The sequence below is a fragment of the Petaurus breviceps genome, unplaced genomic scaffold (genome assembly GCF_028583685.1).
Source record: "Petaurus breviceps papuanus isolate PSGF00001 unplaced genomic scaffold, PetGlider_PUasm1.0 90617, whole genome shotgun sequence".
Classification (NCBI taxonomy): domain Eukaryota; kingdom Metazoa; phylum Chordata; class Mammalia; order Diprotodontia; family Petauridae; genus Petaurus; species Petaurus breviceps.
Genome location: NW_027187287.1, coordinates 4,782,414 through 4,800,839, shown reverse-complemented (window position 1 = coordinate 4,800,839; position 18,426 = coordinate 4,782,414). Strand labels below are relative to the sequence as shown.

The 18,426-nt window shown below is 35.9% G+C and overlaps 1 protein-coding gene across 2 annotated transcripts in view; it reads left to right on the top strand.

Annotated features, from left to right (window-relative positions):
* The window catches only part of RPTOR (regulatory associated protein of MTOR complex 1), a 528,996-nt gene that overhangs the window by 216,053 nt on the left and 294,517 nt on the right, over nt 1-18,426 (top strand). For both annotated transcript variants that reach the window (XM_069064093.1, XM_069064092.1), the window contains exon 6: nt 503-678. In XM_069064093.1, coding sequence (XP_068920194.1) covers nt 503-678 — 176 coding nt within the window. The remainder of the gene's footprint in view (nt 1-502; nt 679-18,426) is intronic.

Here is an 18,426-nt window from a genome sequence, read left to right as displayed (position 1 = left end):
CAATTGTTCTTTGAAGAAACTGCAAAAGAAGTTAGTTGCCCTATGTATGTCCAATCACTCTTAGGTTATAAAGAAGAAAATAATTTTGCTTCTGGTTCCACTATCTAACTTTTGAAAAAAGAAACATGAACCGTATTTTTCTCTAATGTTCACAATAGTGAACACCTTGCTTTTCAAACTAGAATGGCTGATTATAGTGTTTGCATTTCAAAACTAAGATTTAGCATATTTGACTTTGATTCTAAATTTAGTTCAAGTTCAATAACAAGAAAGAATTTTGGGATGGCAGTTCTTATTCACAGGTCTGGCAATTATTTATTGCCTTGTAATTGATTCTGAAATAAAAAATCTCAGAATCAATGCATACAAAACTCCAGAAAAAATCCAGAGAAAAATCCAAAACTACCAGTGATAGCTGATTCATTCCTTTGTGCTCAGATATATTTGCCAAGTTATTCTCCAAATGAGTCACTTTTTTTTTCTTTAATATTCTCCCATGTAGGTAGCTGCAATTAACCCAAGTCATCCACTTGCCCAGATGCCTTTGCCCCCATCAATGAAAAACTGCATTCAGCTAGCAGCATGTGAAGCTAATGAACTACTACCTATGATCCCTGACCTTCCAGCTGACCTTTTCACATCATGTCTTACAACACCTATCAAAATTGCGCTCAGATGGTAAGTGTTTCTACTTGGTGAGACATGAGTTTTAGGTTAATTGATTTGTTGACCCACGTTTTCACCATATTATGTTTCTTAGACAGCATCTCACTAATCAAAGTCAAAAAGTGAAAATATTATCTCCTAATTACGTATTTTAGATTAGTGAGTGCTGCTTATATCTGCTAAGAGTAAGAGACTTACTCCTAGAAATTAAGGAAACCCATTTATTCAGAGACCAGTTACATGTGAAGTTATATTTTTGAATAGTACCAAAAATATTTTTAGTCTTATGGTTCTGGATCATTTTAAGAGGGCTTAATCACTAGTTCAGTACCAAAAGGGGTTGTTTTAGAACTTAGTTATATGTAAACCTGAAGATTACAAGTTTAGAATTTTTATCTACTAACTGAGCTTTGGCTTTCTAGAGCATTGCATTTAAAGCACCTTAATTGGTTATAGAGAATTGTTTTCATTTAATACCTTGAGATTTTATATCACGTATATATATATTATAGTACTGTATAGTAGCACTATATTAATGATACATGAAAGACTAATAAAATTAAACAAATCTGCTGTGATTTCTGATTTTGCCCACCATTTATTTTGTACTACTAAGTAGTATAAAATTTTAATTAACAAGGTTAAGAATTTTCCTTCTTTCAAATCACCAATTTGGTGATAGTTCAAGCATTCAACTTTACTATTGGAGTATCTGAACAAAACATAAATCTGTGTAATAGTTCTTTGAAGAAACTGCAAAAGAAGTTAGTTGCCCTATATATGTCCCATCACTCTTAGGTTATAAAGAAGAAGATAATTTTGCTTCTGGTTTCACTAACTTTTTTTTTTTTTTTTTGAGCAATCGGGGTTAAGTAACTTGCTCAAGGTTACACGGCCAGTTATTTCTGGGTGTGGTGCTGAGTGTCTGAGCCCGGGATTCGATCTCTAGGTCGTCCCAACACTGGAGCCGGTACTCTTACTAGCTGAGCCACTTGGCCGCCCCTAAGCAATTGGGGTTAAGTAACTTGCTCAAGGTTACACGGCCAGGTGTTTCTGGGTGGGTGCTAAGTGTCTGAGCCCAGATTTGATCTCCAGGTCTTCTCAACACTGGAGCCGGTGCTCTTACTTGCTGTGCTACCTGGCCGCCCCCACTATCTAACTTTTTAAAAAGGAAACATAAACCATATTTTCCTCTGATGCACAATAGTGAATTACATGAATGGCATATATGAGTCAGTCATTCTGTCAAGAAGCATTTGTTAAGTGCTTAATATTTGGCAGGCACTGAGTTCTGGGAATACAATGACAATTGCAATGAAATACACACCCACCCACAACCACACCCATACACACCCACACACACTAATTTAACCATTTGCCTCAGAGTAACATTTAAAAATTTTTATTGTTAATAATTATTTTGTTGTTACTTATAGCATTTTTCTTAGAATGTCAGAACATTTTACCAACATTTTCTCCTATGATGGTCACAAAGATCACATGCCTTTATTCCTTCTTTAAGATTCCATAAATCAGTGACGGCGTTGCCTATTTCTTGCTTTGGAATTTAGTTCTTTTTTTCCTTTAACCATTGTGCTATGTTTTAATAATTAGCCTTGTATCTCTGTGGAGTTTTTAATATTTTTGTCCAGGACATATATGGAATAGCTTTCTTGAGGAACAAAATAAGAGAGAGACAACTTAAGTAGTTCTCTTATTTTTTTTAAAGTAATATGAGTTTCATAAGCATCAGGAAACGTGACTATTTCCATATATAAAGAAGTATACAAAAAGATGATGGCATATATGAGTCAGTCATCCTGACAAGAAGCATTTGTTAAGCATTCTTGATGAAAAAACCACAGTTGAATAGAAAATTTGACATTCACATACCAGAAGCAAGAGAAGCATGAGAAGGTAAGCAGGGAAAAGAAATCGTGTGGAACTTAAAGCTCAACTACTTATCATAGTTGAACTATTAACATTCCTACAGGAGGATATTATAGGCATATGAATACATATGTGAATGTGTGTATATATGTTTGCAGGTATACATACATAGAGGGCACAGGACCAATTTAATAGGAATTTAAAAGGTGAAATTAAGAGGTGAGAGAGGAATATAAAGAGAGGAGATGGGGAGAGAAAGAATGGGGTAAACTATCTCATATAGAAGAGGCAAGGGAAAATGGTTACAATGGAGAGGAAGAATAGGAAGGCAAAAGGGAATGGGTCAACCTTATTCTCATTGAATTTGGCTCAGGGAGGGAATGACATACACACTAAATAGGGTATTCTCACCCTACAGGAGAGTACGGGAGAAGGGGATGAGAGGGGGAATGATGGAAGGGAGGGCAGGCTGGGGGGAAGGGAAGTTGGAAGCACCCACTCCAATGAGGAGAAGAATGCCTTAAAAAGCCGAATTTGCCAGATGGAAAAAGAATCTCAAAAGCTCAATAGGGAAAATCATTGCTTCAGAATTAGATTGGAGCAAATGGAAGCTAATGACTTTATGAGAAATCAAGATGCTGTTAAACAGATCCAAACAAATGAAAGAATAGAAGGCAATGTGAAATATCTCATGGAAAAAACCACTGACCTGGAAAATAGATCCAGGAGAGATAATTTAAAAATTATTGGACTACCTGAAAGCCATGATCAAATAAGAACCAAGAATTCATCCTCCAGGAAGTTCTCAAAGAAAACTGCCCTGATGTTTTAGAACGAAAGGGCAAAATAGAGGTTGAAAGAATCCACCGATCACCTCCTGAAAAAGATCCCAAGAAGAAAACTCCTAGGAAGCCAGGTTCCATAATTCCCAGATTAAGGAGAGAATATTACAAGCAGCCAGGAAGAAATAATTTGAATATTGTGGAAACACAATAAGGATAACCCAGGATCTGGTAGCTTCTACACTGAGGGATCGAAGGGCTTGGAATATGATATTCCGGAGGTCAAAGGAGCTGGGATTAAAACCAAGAGTCACCTACCCAGCAAAACGAAGTATCATGTTTCAGGGGAAAATATGGTCATTCAGTGGAATAGAGGACTTTCAAGCATTTTTGCTAAAAAAAACCAGAGTTGAATAGAAAATTTGACATTCAGATACAAGAAGCAAGAGAAGCATGAGAAGGTAAACAGGGAAAAGAAATCATAAGGAACTTATTAAAGTTGAACTATTAACATTCCTACATGGACAAACAATAATTGTAACTTATGAAACTTTTCTCAGTAGTTGAAGGGAATAGAAATATGTATGTCTATATATGAGGGTATATGGGCATATGAATACATATGTGAATGTGTGTATATATGTTTACAGGTATATATAGATAGAGGGCACAGGACCAATTTAACAGGAAGGGATGATACTTAAAAGGTGAAATTAAGAGGTTAGAGAGGAATATAATGAGAAGGGATGGGGAGAGAAACAATGGGGTAAGCTATCTCATATAGAAGAGGCAAGGGAGAATGGTTACAATGGAGGTGAAGAATAAGAAGGCAGGGGGGGATGGGTCAACCTTATTCTTATTGAATTTGGCTGGTGAGGGAATGAAATACACACCAAATAGGGTATCTCACCCTACAGGAGAGTAGGGAGGAAGGGGATGAGAGGGGCGGTGATGGAAGGGAGGCCAGGCTGGGGGGTAGGGAAATTGGAAGCACCCACTTTTGAAAAGGGACAAGATCAAAGTAGAGAATAGAACAAGTGTGGGGTGGTATAGGAGGGAGATTATATAGTCAATCTTTTACAATATATCTACTATGTTAATGTTTTGCATTAGCTACACATGTACAACCTATACTGAACTGCTTGTCTTTCCAGCAAGGGTAGGTAACAAGGGAGGAAGGGAATGAATCTGGAATTCAAAGTTTTAAAATCAAATGTTTAAAAAAATATCTATCTATCTATCTACGATTATTAATACTATTTTACATGTAATTGGGAAATAAGATACACAGGCACTGGGGCATAGAGATCCACCAAGCTCTACTGGAAAAGTCGAAGGAGGTATGGGAGAAAATATGGGAGAGAGCAAATTGGAGGAGGGGATATCCTGTGAGACTGCTATTTTGGGGTGGTGGGTAGGGGAAAAACGGGGAGAAAATTTGTAACTCAAAATCTAGTGGAAATGAATTCTGTAAATCAGAAGTTAATATAACATTTGAAAAATGAAAAAAAAAAAGATTGTAAATCAGCAAAGAAGCTTAGAATGGATAACCAGATCTGAGGATTGGGAGTAGAGGGAAAGACTTCAAGTCATGTAGTTAACTCATTAAGGAAAGAAGTAAAGTGTCCTGACAGCTTGTAGATAACAGTTACTAGGACATTGATGATAAAATTTGGATTGAGTAGAATGATCCTAGAACAGTTATAATAAGTCTTAGTAAGGAATATAACTAGAATGGTAAAAGATGAACAAGCATCTTTCCAAATTTGGCACCTTCTTAAATGAAGGTCTGGGTGAGGCAGGAGAGACACTCAGGGAAGAGCCTGTGAAATGATAGAAATGTGGTTGCCAAGTAGACAAAAAAAACATTTAAATGAGCTGGAAGTAAACTGAAGACGAGAAGATCTGCTCCTCAAATGTTGGTGCAGGAGAAAAGAAGAACATCTACCTGTATCTTCATTGATGCTATGCTATAGTTAAGTACATCTCCTTTTACTTTCTGCTGAAGCTGCTACTAAGGACTCACTTCATCTTTAATCGGAATCAAACTTGCATGGGATATGTCTGTGACAACCCTATTGCACAGGTATCTAAGGGAAGAGTCAAGAGAAATGTTTATGAGGGGCAAAGAAAATAAAATGTAATATAGAAATGAGATAAATAATGAAAGCAAAGGATAGTATTGAAAAAATATTCAGTGGAAAATTCTGAAGCATATTACGAAGCATAAATGTAATTATGATAAATAAATGCTAATAAAGCTAAGAGTTTTGCTGATAGTCAAAAAAAAGAAGCATTTGTTATGTGCTTACTATTTGGCAGGCACTGAATTCTGGGAATACAATGACAATAACAGTCTTGTCTCAAAGAGCTCAATGAGGGGAGACAAATGAAAATGCCTTGGCATATAAGATTTTATATATACACACAGAAATGGTAGGTTACCTGAGAGCAGAAAAAAAATAATGGCAACTGGCATAGCTAAGGCCTTTTGTAGAAGGTGGGATTTGAGCTATGCCTTGAAGGAATCCAGGAACATAGGAGGTAAGAGTAAGAGGGAGGGTATTCCAGGTATGGGAGACAGTTCATGCAAAACTAAGAAAACTTGAGATAGAACATTGAATGTGAGACTAATGCAGTTGGATCTTAGAGTACATGAAGGAAAGTAAAATTAAAATCCAAGAGGATTGGAAAAGTAGTAAGGAGACAATTTACAAAGAGCTTTAAATGACAGAAGACTTTTTATTTTTTCCTGTAGTTCATCAGAAACCACTGGAGTTTATTGGTTTGCATAGAGGTATTTTGATCATACTTGTTCTTTAGGAAAATCTTTTTGTCTGATGAGAAGAGGGTCTACAGGGAAGGGGAAGATTTGAGAAAGAGAGGCTGTTGCAATAGCCCAGGCAAGAGGTGTGATACATTCATTAATTAGAGTTGTAGATGCATCAGTGAAGAGAAGAGGACATATTAGCAGTTTCAGAGGATCTCTTGGGTGAATATAACAATGACCATCCCATATTCAGTTTTTTTCAGTATACGTGAAATTTTACATGGAAATACTGACATTTTCCTTTTTTTGTCTGTCGCTGGTTGGACTTCATTCTGCTGTCTGCTGGACATTAAAAAAAAAATTCATTCATGGTTTTTTCTTTGTATCAGTTTTTTGAGGCATATCAGTCACTCTTCTCTACTTCCTGTACATGACACTCCCCTCCCCAAGTAAACACTTCATTTTAACAAATAAGCATTTTTTAATACTCACAAAACCTTTCTTTAATAGATAATCTTGAAATATATGTATCATTCTATACTGAGAGTTCATTAATTCTCCAGTACGTGTCAGGAAGCATGATTCATCCTTAATCTTCTGGGGAAATGATTGGTCAATGCATTGATCAAATTTTTCCTTTAAATGGGGTAGCTAGTTAAAAATTTTCTCCTGATTATGCAAAGCTCATCTTGTATCAGTTCATATTAAGATTCTTAGAATCCCTTTTGTCATTTCTTACATCCCAATAATATTGTTTTTTTTTCTTTTTAGTTTTTAGTTTAGTTTAGTTTACATTATTCATTTCCCCAAGATTTTGAGTTACAAATTTTCTCCCCATTTTTCCCCTGCCCACCATCCCAAAACAGCACTCCCACTGCATATCCCCTCTCCCAATCTTCTCTCTCCTATGTCTTCCTCCGTGCCCCCTTCAACTTTCTAGTAAGGACATGGTGGATATCTATGCCCAAGTGTCTGTATATCTTATTTTCCAGTTACATGTAAAATAATAATAATAAACATTTTAAACATTTGACTTTAAACCTTTGAATTCCATATTCCTTCCCTACCTCCCTTGTCACCCATCCTTCCTGGGAAGATAAGCAATTCAGTATAGGTTGTACATGCATAGCCATGCAAAACATTTCCATAGTAGATATATTGTGATAGACTGACTATATTTCCCTGCATCCCATCCCACCCCCCACTTGTTTTATTCTGTACTTTGATCCTGTCCCTTTTCAAAAGTGGATGCTTCCAACTTCCCTCCCTCATAGCCAGCCCTCCCTTCCATCATAATCCCCTCTCATTCCCTTCGCCCTTACTCTCCTATAGGGTGAGATACCTTATTTAGTGTGCATGTCATTCCCTCCCTAAGCCAAATTCATTGAAAATAGGGTTGACTCATTCCCTTTTGCCTTCCTGCTCTTGCCCTCCATTGCAACAGTTTTCCCTTGCCTCTTCTACATGAGATAATTTACCCCATTCTATCTCTCCCCATCTCCTCTCATTATATTCCTCTCTCACATCTTAATTTCACCTTTTAAGTATCATCCTTTCCTGTTCACCTGGAACTGTACCCTCTGTCTATGTATACTTGTACACATATGTACACAATCTCACATATGCATTCATATGCCTATATACCCTCCTATATAGACATATATATGTATGTATACATATATATATATATATATATATACATTTCTGTTCCCTTCAACTATTCTCATACTGAGACAAGTTTCATAATTTACAATCATCGTTTTTCCATGTTTGAATGTAAGTAGTTCAACTTTGATAAATTCCTTATGGTTGCTTTTCCCTGTTTACCTTCTCATGCTTCTCTTGCTTCTTGTATCTCAATGTAAAATTTTCTATTCAACTCTGGTTTTTTCATCAAGAATGCTTGAAAGTCCTCTATTCCATTGAATGACTATATTTTCCCCTGAAACATGATACTCAATTTTGTTAGGTAGGTGATTCTTGGTTTTAATCCCAGCTCCTTTGACCTGTCTGGCTGTCTTCAGTGGGAGGTTTGCTTCTCTCTGTCATTTTGTGGGTTCTTTAGCCAGCTCCCTCCAGTCCCAGCCCTGCAGTGATAGGACTGGCAATGGCCCTTGTGGTTGGTGTGTCATCTTGCCGCTACGTTTATCAGGCCTAGTCAGGGCCTGTTCACACTTAGGTGTCCCAGCCTGTGCCCCGTCCCCCGTACCCAATAATGTTCTTTTCTATTCATATACCATAATTTCTTAAGTTTATCCTCAGTTTATGGACATAAATTTTGTTTCCAGTTCTTTGCAATAAAAGTGCTGTTATATGTTTGTACATGTGGATCCTTTCTATATGTCTTGGATCTCTTATGTTTTGTTCAAAGGATGTATACAATTTGGCGACTTTTTGGGGTATAATCCCAAATTGCTTTTGAGAACTATTGTACTGCTTGGACATCTTCCCCAGTGCATTAGGGGAGTTATTCATTTTCCTAAGAATAACAAAATGAGCTTAGGGCATTTTTAAAGCCATTTAGTGAGAAAAAGGACATTTACAAGAAAGGATTTGAACTTGCCTTGGGACAGTGGTAACTGACAACAAAATAAAGACAGAGTTGCTCAATTCTTTTATTTTTTTCTCTACAAAGGAGAATGGGGACAATGCCTGTCATGTAGAAAGCACTTTGTATATGCTTGTTGACTAACTGGTTCATTATTAAAAAAAAAAAAAAACATAAGACACAGGAAGTTGATGTCTAAGTTAAGAAATAACAAGAAAGAACCTAACCCTATATGTTGAATTTAAGTCACCTGGCCCAGATGTACCACCTCCTTGTGTCCTGAATATCTAGCAGTTATTGATGAACTACTGTCACAGACATTTGAAAGATCATAGAAGAGAGACAGGTAAAGGGTTTTGGCCTTAGACATTCAAGAGATTTCTCCTTTTACCCACCACTACTTAGGTAGAAGCCAATCCCTTAGCCCTACAATTTATTCTACATTCCTCCTCTAGACTTTCCACCACTTTCTAGTGGCATGTATATGTGTGTGTAATATATATATATTACACACACACACACACACACACTCATATATACATTTGTAGCCATAGAAATATACTCACACAGCACAAGCCTGTTTACTCGTGTTTGCCCCAACCTTACCTGCTGCTCTTACCTGTTCCTCAATGTTATTGCTATTCTCACAATGGCATTTCTACAGGATTGGCACTCTCCCTTATATTAATCTCCTGGTAGCTAGAAATTATAGTGGGGTAGAGAAGCAAATTAGGACATGAAATTGGACTTTATATGTACAATATAGCCTAATAATTCCTCATTCCATTAGTGTAATTAGTATTTTAACTGTGAAACCTGTTTCATTGAATTTGTTTCTTTCGTCTCTTCCTATCTTCACTGTTTTCTCTATACATATTCTCATACCAGTAATAATTGGGTGAAAGTAGCTCTTACTAAGGGGTTTTTGTTCATTTTCCCCAAGTGGCAGAATTTTTACCTGACATCACTACTAGTTGATTCTGCCTTGTTTGGTGCTGACTGACACTCCTTTATCTATAAGATGAAAATTTTTTTCTATAGGAGTGTATCCAAAATCAATATGACAAAATTGCATAATATAACTGCTCTCCAGAACAAATAAACAATGTCCTACCAAAGGATATTTTTTACAATAAACCTTTTTCCGTTGAAAAAAGGTACACCTGGGGCGTCTAGGTCGTGCAGTGAGTAGAGTGCTGGCCCTGGAGCCAGGCCTACCTGAGTTCGGATCCAGCCTCAGACACTTAATACACACACCAAAAAACTAGCCGTGTGACCTTGGGCAAGTTTCTTAACCCCAATTGCCCTCAAAAAAGGAAAAAAAACGAAAAAGAAGGTGCACCTTACTGAATGTTATTAGCATAAGATGAGCAGTATGTTGCATTTTATGTAATCATAATTAAATGAATTGTGCACTTCTCTGTGGAGATAGCATTTTAAAATCAATAAATGCAATTGAAGAATAGAAGGAGTAGGGGCGGCCAGGTGGCGCAGTGAGTAAGAGCGCCGGCCCTGGAGTCAGGAGACCCAGGATTGGTTCTGGCCTCAGATACTTAGCACCCACACAAAATAACTGGCCATGTAACCTTGGGCAAGTTACTTAACCCCAATTGCTTTAAAAAAAAAAAAAAGAATAGAAGGAGTGACTTGATTTCAGAATGTAGAGATCAGAATTAGGATTTGTGAGAGATGAGTGTTTTTAAGTATGAGATTTTAGAGCATGGTAACATTGGAATAAGCCTTTTAATGATGAATGATCAGAAATTTGTATCTTTATTATAAGCAACCAGAATCTGAGCTGCAAATAGATGTTTTATTTTAGGCAGTGGGTATGCTTAGTGCTGCTAAATGATCTCAGAATCTTTAATTCCTCCAAAATGAATAGAAGGAAGAGAAGCAGGTGGTGGTCATTTTTATGGGTAGTGAAATGTAAAAAACAACATTGCTGATTTATGACAGGATGAAGGAGCTATTCCTAAGTCTTGTAGTGACTTGACTAATAAATATGCTTTCATTTTTTGTGTATGGGATATCTCTTATGATATATTCACTCTTCAAGTAAGGCAAAGATGGGAAAGTAGTGATCAAAGAATGGTGTGCCTTTCTTGAGCATAACTACATTTTCACTTGAAGAAGATGCTGTTTACTTATTTGTGCAAAAATGACAATGAATGTGTCAATAAATCCATTGTTTAGTGATGAAGTTGTTAGTAGAACATGTAGGCCCTGACAACTTAATATCAGACTCAGTCAATGTTACTCTTCTTAAATCTATGGTTTCAATAACCCTGTACTGTGTGATTAAACTACTCTCTTCTTCTGCTTTTCTCACTGTATTTCAATATAATATCCAATTCAAAATGTATTTTTTTCTTCTAGCCATTTCCTACTTCTCTGAGCAATATAACACAATGCTGAATTTATTATGTGTATATTGTGTACAACAGAAAATTATAATTCAGTGGCACTTATAAAATACTTGTACTACTTGTAAAATAGATTGATTTCTTTTGAAGCATGCTATATGTATTTCTGTTGTCTATTTATGAAAATGATAGCTTTTACTTTGTATTGGATAGAGGGTAAGAGACTTGTTTCCCTCCCATCAATTAAGTGGAAAGATTTGAAGGTGCTTAAGTGTTATTGACAAAGTCTTAATGTGTTTTCATCATAAGGGAAAGTTTTCCCCTATGTTTACCTTACCTAGTGATTGATGTATGGCAAATGCAAGAATGTCCTAGAATAGAGGTCCAAAATTATGAGTCTTGGTATCATTTTATCTAGCCGGAGTATGCAATTTTTAGTCCTACATATCTGTTCCAATCCTCACTGATTCACCAGGAAGTGATTTTGCTTAATGTCTTGACTAGGAGACAGCAGGAATTACTTTTAGAAATTAAATCTTTTTTGTTGTTTTTAAAGATCTTTTACTGATGTCCTTTTATGTCACAATCTTTCCGCCTCAATCAATTTTGAGGATAAAGCAAAAACATTCCACACCCATACACATAGTACTTTCCATCATCTCTCTCCCTTGGGAAGGGTGATATGTTATTTATTGAGGATATACGTTCTCCCTGGTTTTGATTGGTTTTTCAGTTCCTTAAGAGTTTTTATCTTTTAATTTACATTATTACATTCATTGTATATTTCTGCTTGTTTTGCTGTGCATCAGTGCATTACATTATTCTCATGTTTCCATGAATGCTTTTCATTTTTCATTTCTTATTTTATAATAATATTTTATTATATTTACCTAGGATTTTTTAATCCAACAATTAATGGATACCTGCCTTGTTTTTAGTTCTTTGCCACCCTAGAGAGTGCTGTTATATTTTCTCATTATACATAGAACCTACATTTATAATTTTTACTTCTTTGTGTTATATACCAAGTGGGCTTAACTTTTTTTTTTTTTAATCACTTCCTGGCAAATAAGAGGGAGAAGAAATGGAAGCAGTGACAGATTTTATATTCTTGGGTTCAAAGATCACTGTTGACAGCAACTGATGCCATTAAATTAAAGGATACTTGCTCCTTGGAAGGAAAGCTATGGCAGATCTTGACAGCATACTAACTAGCAGAGACATTACCTTGCCAAGAAAGCTCTGTATAGTAAATCCAGTAATAATGTATGGTTGTGAGTTAGACTATAAGGAAAGTTGAGTACCACAAAACTGATGATTTCAAATTCTGGTGCTGGAGAAGACTTTTGAGAGTTCTTGGATAGCTGGATCAAATCAATCAATACTTAAAGAAATTAACTCTAACTGTTCATTGGAAGCACAAATAGTGAAGCTTAAATCCTTTGGCCATATAATGAGATGACAGGACTCATTGGAAAAGACTGGTGCTGAGAAAGTTGAAGGCAAAATGAGAAGGGAACAGCAGAGGATGAGGTGGATAGATAGTATCATGGAACAAGGAACACGAGCTTGGACAGACTTTGAGAGACAGTGGAGGACAGAAGGGCCTGGTGTGCTGTAGTCCAGAGTCACAAAGAGTCAGACACAACTGAATGACTGAACAACAAATGCTGTTCTTTGAGGTTTATTCTGTCTCCTTATTGATCTTCTTGCCTCCATCCTCGCTCTTCATCAATAATCCCTCATGTACCTGCCAAATTAATTTTCTCTAATGTACATGTCTGAGCATGCCTCTCCCACGCTACAAAAAATTTATAATGACTCCCTTATTTAATATAGGAGAAAATATAAGCTTTTATCACCACTTCTTCTTTTAGCTTATGATGTATTTACTTTTTCACATTTCATTACCTTCCTCATAGTGCAGCATTCAACCTTTTTGGACACAGGCACTCCCATTATTTTTTCATTTTTGTAGCCATCATCGTTTTTCATCTTTGGTAGACACTTAATAAATATGTATAACAAAAGGCATTGTGAAAGCACAGTGCTATTTCTGGAAATATGAATTACAAACCACTTATCAGGCATATTTACTCTTTTACAAAGGAATACATATTTTTGTTCAGTATCAACTATTTATAGTATGTACACTGTTCTTTATCAAATGAGGTAGTACTCGTAAAGCATTTAATATGCTGCCTGACACATGGTAGGTTCCTAATGCTTATTCCATCCATCATAGAACCACTTGAGTTAATACTAATAAAAATAATTTTTACTAAATCATTGAATAAATATTGACTAATCAGACCATAGATTTTTAGGGAGTTGTGGCTTTTCTTAACAAAGCTAGAATATAACACTTGTTTAATATTACTCATAAGTCAATGCTTTTTATACTGTAAAAGAAAGTTTTTTTATGCTTTAAGTCCATTTCCACTTATAGCTTCATCTGTTGTTTTTTTACTTAGTAATTTACCATAAAATCTCATTTTTCCCCCTTCACTATACCCAAATAGTGAGAAAAGTGTCACTGAATCATAGAGTTGCAGAGTCCATTTTATTTCAACTCTTTTCTGGGTAAAAACCCCCTCTGCCATATACTCACCAAGTAGTTAATCTGGTTTTTGCTTGAAGACATCGTATGTGGAATAATGTTCTCATCTTAGCCTTGTCTTTGGTGTGCTTTTAGAAGTCTGACATTATTGCAAATGACTATGGGTTGTTTAGTTATTGCTATCCAGAAGGACTGTGAGGACCAAAGTACTTTTCCATGAGGGAATCTTGTTATTTTCAGATAAGGAAACAATGAGACAAGGAAATAATGAAAATGCTTCTGCAACTTTTGATAATCAATTAGACATTCTTATTTTATCCTTTTAAAGATAATCTGCAAGCTCCCATTCTACTACTAAATCTCCCTAAATATTTTGTATTCCATCATTTATATTCCTTTTTTTTGCAAACCTTGATCTGTCTCCTTGCCTTTGTCATTTGTTCCCCCAACTTTTACCACCCTCATCTGATTTTGTTTGAAATATTCCGTCCATTTCAGCTATAATTGATAAAGAATAATGTCTTGTCTAAGCTATCAGATCTGGGTACTCAAATCAGCTTTTCACCAGGTGAAAATGAACCCACTATTACTATAGGCAGCACAAACCCCTTTGGGATATTCTAATAGTTAGGAAGTTTTGCCTTACTTCAAGCCTAAAATGACCTCTCTGCTATTTCTGCTTATTTCTCCTGGAGCAGTTCTGCCCTCTGGGACCATGCAGAGCAGTGCATATTACAAAAAGGCATATTTCTTCAGTCAAACGAATCTGAAATTCTTTCTATATGAAAGACTTTGAATGTACTAGTATTAGTGTATGTGCAGGAAAACTAGCAAGCTTATTTTACAAAATAGATTTTAGGGGAAACAGCTGAGTAGAGTAGAGATCATATGTAACATAAACTGCTTGGGAACTCTTAGTGCATGTGAGTTATTAATGTAATTCTGGAAGTATGGGGAAACTGGGTAAAAATGTGCAAATTTTTCTTCTTATTGGTTACTTCATGAGGAATAATTATTGCTCCTATGCTGATATTGTCATACACCATCCTGCAAATGATTTCTGTGGTTTGTCACAGATTATAACCTACAAATCAACTAAAATGTCTTTTCCCCTGCTTGTGTCTTGTTGGACTGCTGGGCATTCAGAGTGTGATTGCTTAGCTTTGGCTTCCTGTGTGATTTGTGTGTATGACTATGTGCATGACTGCAGAGTCAATAATATTAAGCACACATTGCATCAAAAATAGCTGGTGCACTGACAACATCAGATCTAATGGGAATTCACTATCATCAGGAGAGCAGGGAAGCAGGGTTTTAAAGATGGAGGTACTGAAATATTATTTAGTGGAGGTAATTCAACTTAGGACATTCTCATCTGCATCCTGCCCACTGTGCCAATAGGCCTTTGGGAACATTGGGAAATAGCATTAGAAATCCCTTTGGAAACAGCTGTCTCTTTCACAAATGATCCATCTAGTCCTATTACTCTTTAAATTTGAGCAGATGGTAACACAGTGTCCTCGGTACAATTTTTTAAATAGTGTAAATTAGTTTGGGAAACATCAGCCTCAGTGTTTGTTTTCTTATGTCTCACCATTTTTTTCTGCGATTCTCATATCTATTACCTTGCTTTAGTATTTTTTGGATAAAATGTAGACTCCAGGTTAACAGATAAGATATTGTATTCTTGAACCTTAACTTGTTTTCAATATTAAATGTATTGAACATCTTTAAGATGTCACAAGAATGATATTTCATAATAAACTGGACCTATTTCTTTCATACTTTTTTAATGGTAAGCCTATTAATATTTTGGAACATGGTGACTCTAGAAGAGGAAAGAACTTTTGGTTAAAATAAGTAGGTTGAGACCCTGGGTGTGTGTTCTTCACATACTGTTTTTGGTTTTGTTTTTTTTTAATTCCATCCTTCCATCTGGATCAGTTGACTGCTTCAGGCAACTCTAAAAAAACAGTAGTAGGATATATGATCTTAGATAAGGCAACAATGAATATCAATAACTTCCCGAACAACAAATAGGGAAGCTACTTTGTGTTCAAGGCATGGTAGATAATAGTATTAAATATTTCTATACCAAATGTCTTAAAAGTTCTTTTAAAGAAAAGGTGAATCCATTAGAAAGGATGTTGGTGATAATATAATAATAATAATAATAATAATAATAAGAAGAAGAAGAAGAAGAAGAAGATAGTTATAGTACCTTCTCAGAGCAGGATAAACCTAACAATAATATGCATATTAAGAAAAATATAAAACTGAATTGAATTGTTGGATAAACTTAATTTGACCTATTTCTCAATTAAATACATACTTCTTAACATCCCTCAGTAGCTTTATATAAATTGATCATATGTTAGGAAGGAAAGTAATTAGGAATATAGAAAGACATTAAGATGCAAGGGACCTTTTTTTAAATATGATCAAAATCATATACCTAAAATCGATGGAAACTTTCGCTAAACAAACAAATGCAAAGAAAGAATTTTCTTCTCCATAGTTCTACATAGTTTTCAAATTTTGTGAGTATGTGTGTATATATGTATGTATACATAAATATATATACACATGCACACACACATATATATATATAATTACAGCAGTAAGACAAAAGAATAATATTGAAAGTGTAAATATAAACAAAGATTAAATGAAATTACCTGTTTTCAAGTAATTTGATGGTGTTCTTACAGAACTCCAGAAAATGAGTGAAGAAACCAGGACAATTGACAAATTTAACAAAAATATTACTAGTTTTTGTCTGTAGTACTAACAACCAAAGAAGAAATGGTTTTTTTAAAATTCCATCCAAAATAACTACAAAATGAATAAAACATTAAGAAGTTAACTTAACAAGAGGTATGTAAGATTTGGATGAATACAGCCACTACAAATAATAGAAGTAAAGACAGACTTAATAATTTTAGAGATTCTCACTGCTCAAAATTGGACCATGCCAATATAATGAAAAATGATAATGCTACCTAAAATTAATTTATAGACTTGCTGCTACACTAATCAGAGGGGAGGCAAGCCATCCCAAGTGAAGCAGAAAATCTGAAAGAGGGAATGACTGGGGCTGCATGTGTCAGATGAGTCAAGCTACTTACATTACTTTGACTATCATTTCCCCTTAGTCCCCAATATAGATAGCCCAGGATTTTGAACCTAAGAACCCTTAGAATTATCACTTACCTCTATCCATCATCCCTACTTCCACCTTGGGCCCAAACACCATCATTGAGGTGTGCAATCCCTGTGGACAAGGAACCCACCTTCCTTGGCATTATTGCCCAGCTCCCAAAATGGAAATTGGGATAAGGAGCCCCAAGGACAGCAGTTCCCCCCCCCCCCCCCCCAAACTTACCAGTCTTGCCTCCAGCCTAGGCTCTGTATTTGTCATCCAGGGAAGCAATTACTGTGGAGAAGGAGCCAACCATTCTCACCAACTGACATTCATAGAAATAGGTGGCAGGCTAGCTAAATTGGAACAGCAAGGCATTCTCTGTGAGAGAGAGAGGAAGGCCACATGTGCCAGGTGGATCATTGCCATTACCTTGGCTGCCATCTCACTATAGAAGCCCATGGAGATAGCTCCAGACCATTTACCTAAGAGCTTACAAGATATGTGTTCTTCCCCATCAAACCTACTAACCTTGCTTCTAGTCTGGATCTGCAGTCATCTTCAAGGGAAGCAATTTTATGGAGGAATCCATCTTCCTCACCACCATCAGTATCAACTACTGACCAACTGCCACTGATGGGCAGGTAATTCCAAAAGGCTAGAGAATGCTAGTGCTCCTTAGACTATAAGTCCAGCTTCTAACCCTAGATCTACTTTACTGCTGCACCCTAAGAACCACTGGGGTCTTGTTTTTTTTTTACTTGCATCTGAAACATTTTGTGTATTTTGTCTCCCCCATTAGAATATGAACTTCTTTTAAGTAGAGACTTTTTTTCTTTTCTTTTTGTATCCCTAACCCTTAGCACAGTAGTTTGCACATAATAAGCATTTAATAAATGCTTTTTGATTCATTCTTTTTTCTTTTTAACTGGGGGCATTCTTGATAGTAATATCTGAATTCATTTGGAAGAAAAACAGGTTTAGAATTTTATTCAATTCAATAAACATTTAATTAGTTCCATTGTTTTTTTTCCACACTGCTAGGTAATGAGAACGTATGTGCATCTATCTATCTGTTTATGTAGATACATCTATATATAGGTCAGTGATAAAGAGCGGATAATGGACTGGCAGGACTGATGAAACATTGGGGATTTGGGAAACATAGGTTTAAGTTTGGGATAAAATTGCAGAGACTGGTAGCAGGAAAACAAGATTTTTACCTTAACAGATGATGACTTTAATTGGGCATTAGGATAACAGGGTCGGAGAGAATATTTTTTATCTTTTGGACAGTGACTAATACTAGTTGATTGGAGTTACCTAGTTCAGCAAAGGGGGAGACAAGGTATCTATAATGTTAATCAGGAAAGTCATATGCTGAAGAAAGTTCATAATCATGGAGAGTTGAAGTAGGCAACCATTTTGCCTTTCTATCACTTTTCATCACAGTCCTTGTGATGGGCTGGTGCTGAGGCCAGAAATGTTAAAAAGAATGGTGACAGGTATGGTTACATGATGAAGGAGCCAGTACCTTAGCAGTGTGTGACTAGTTCATTCTTTGCCACCAAGATCTCAATGAGAAACTAGAGTTAATGCTGAGGAAAAAGCGACAGTCTTTGTAGTTATAGTATCTGTTTTCTTACTTCTCAATGTTTCTTACTTCAGTATGTGATAACCCAGCTACCTGGGCTCTTTATTT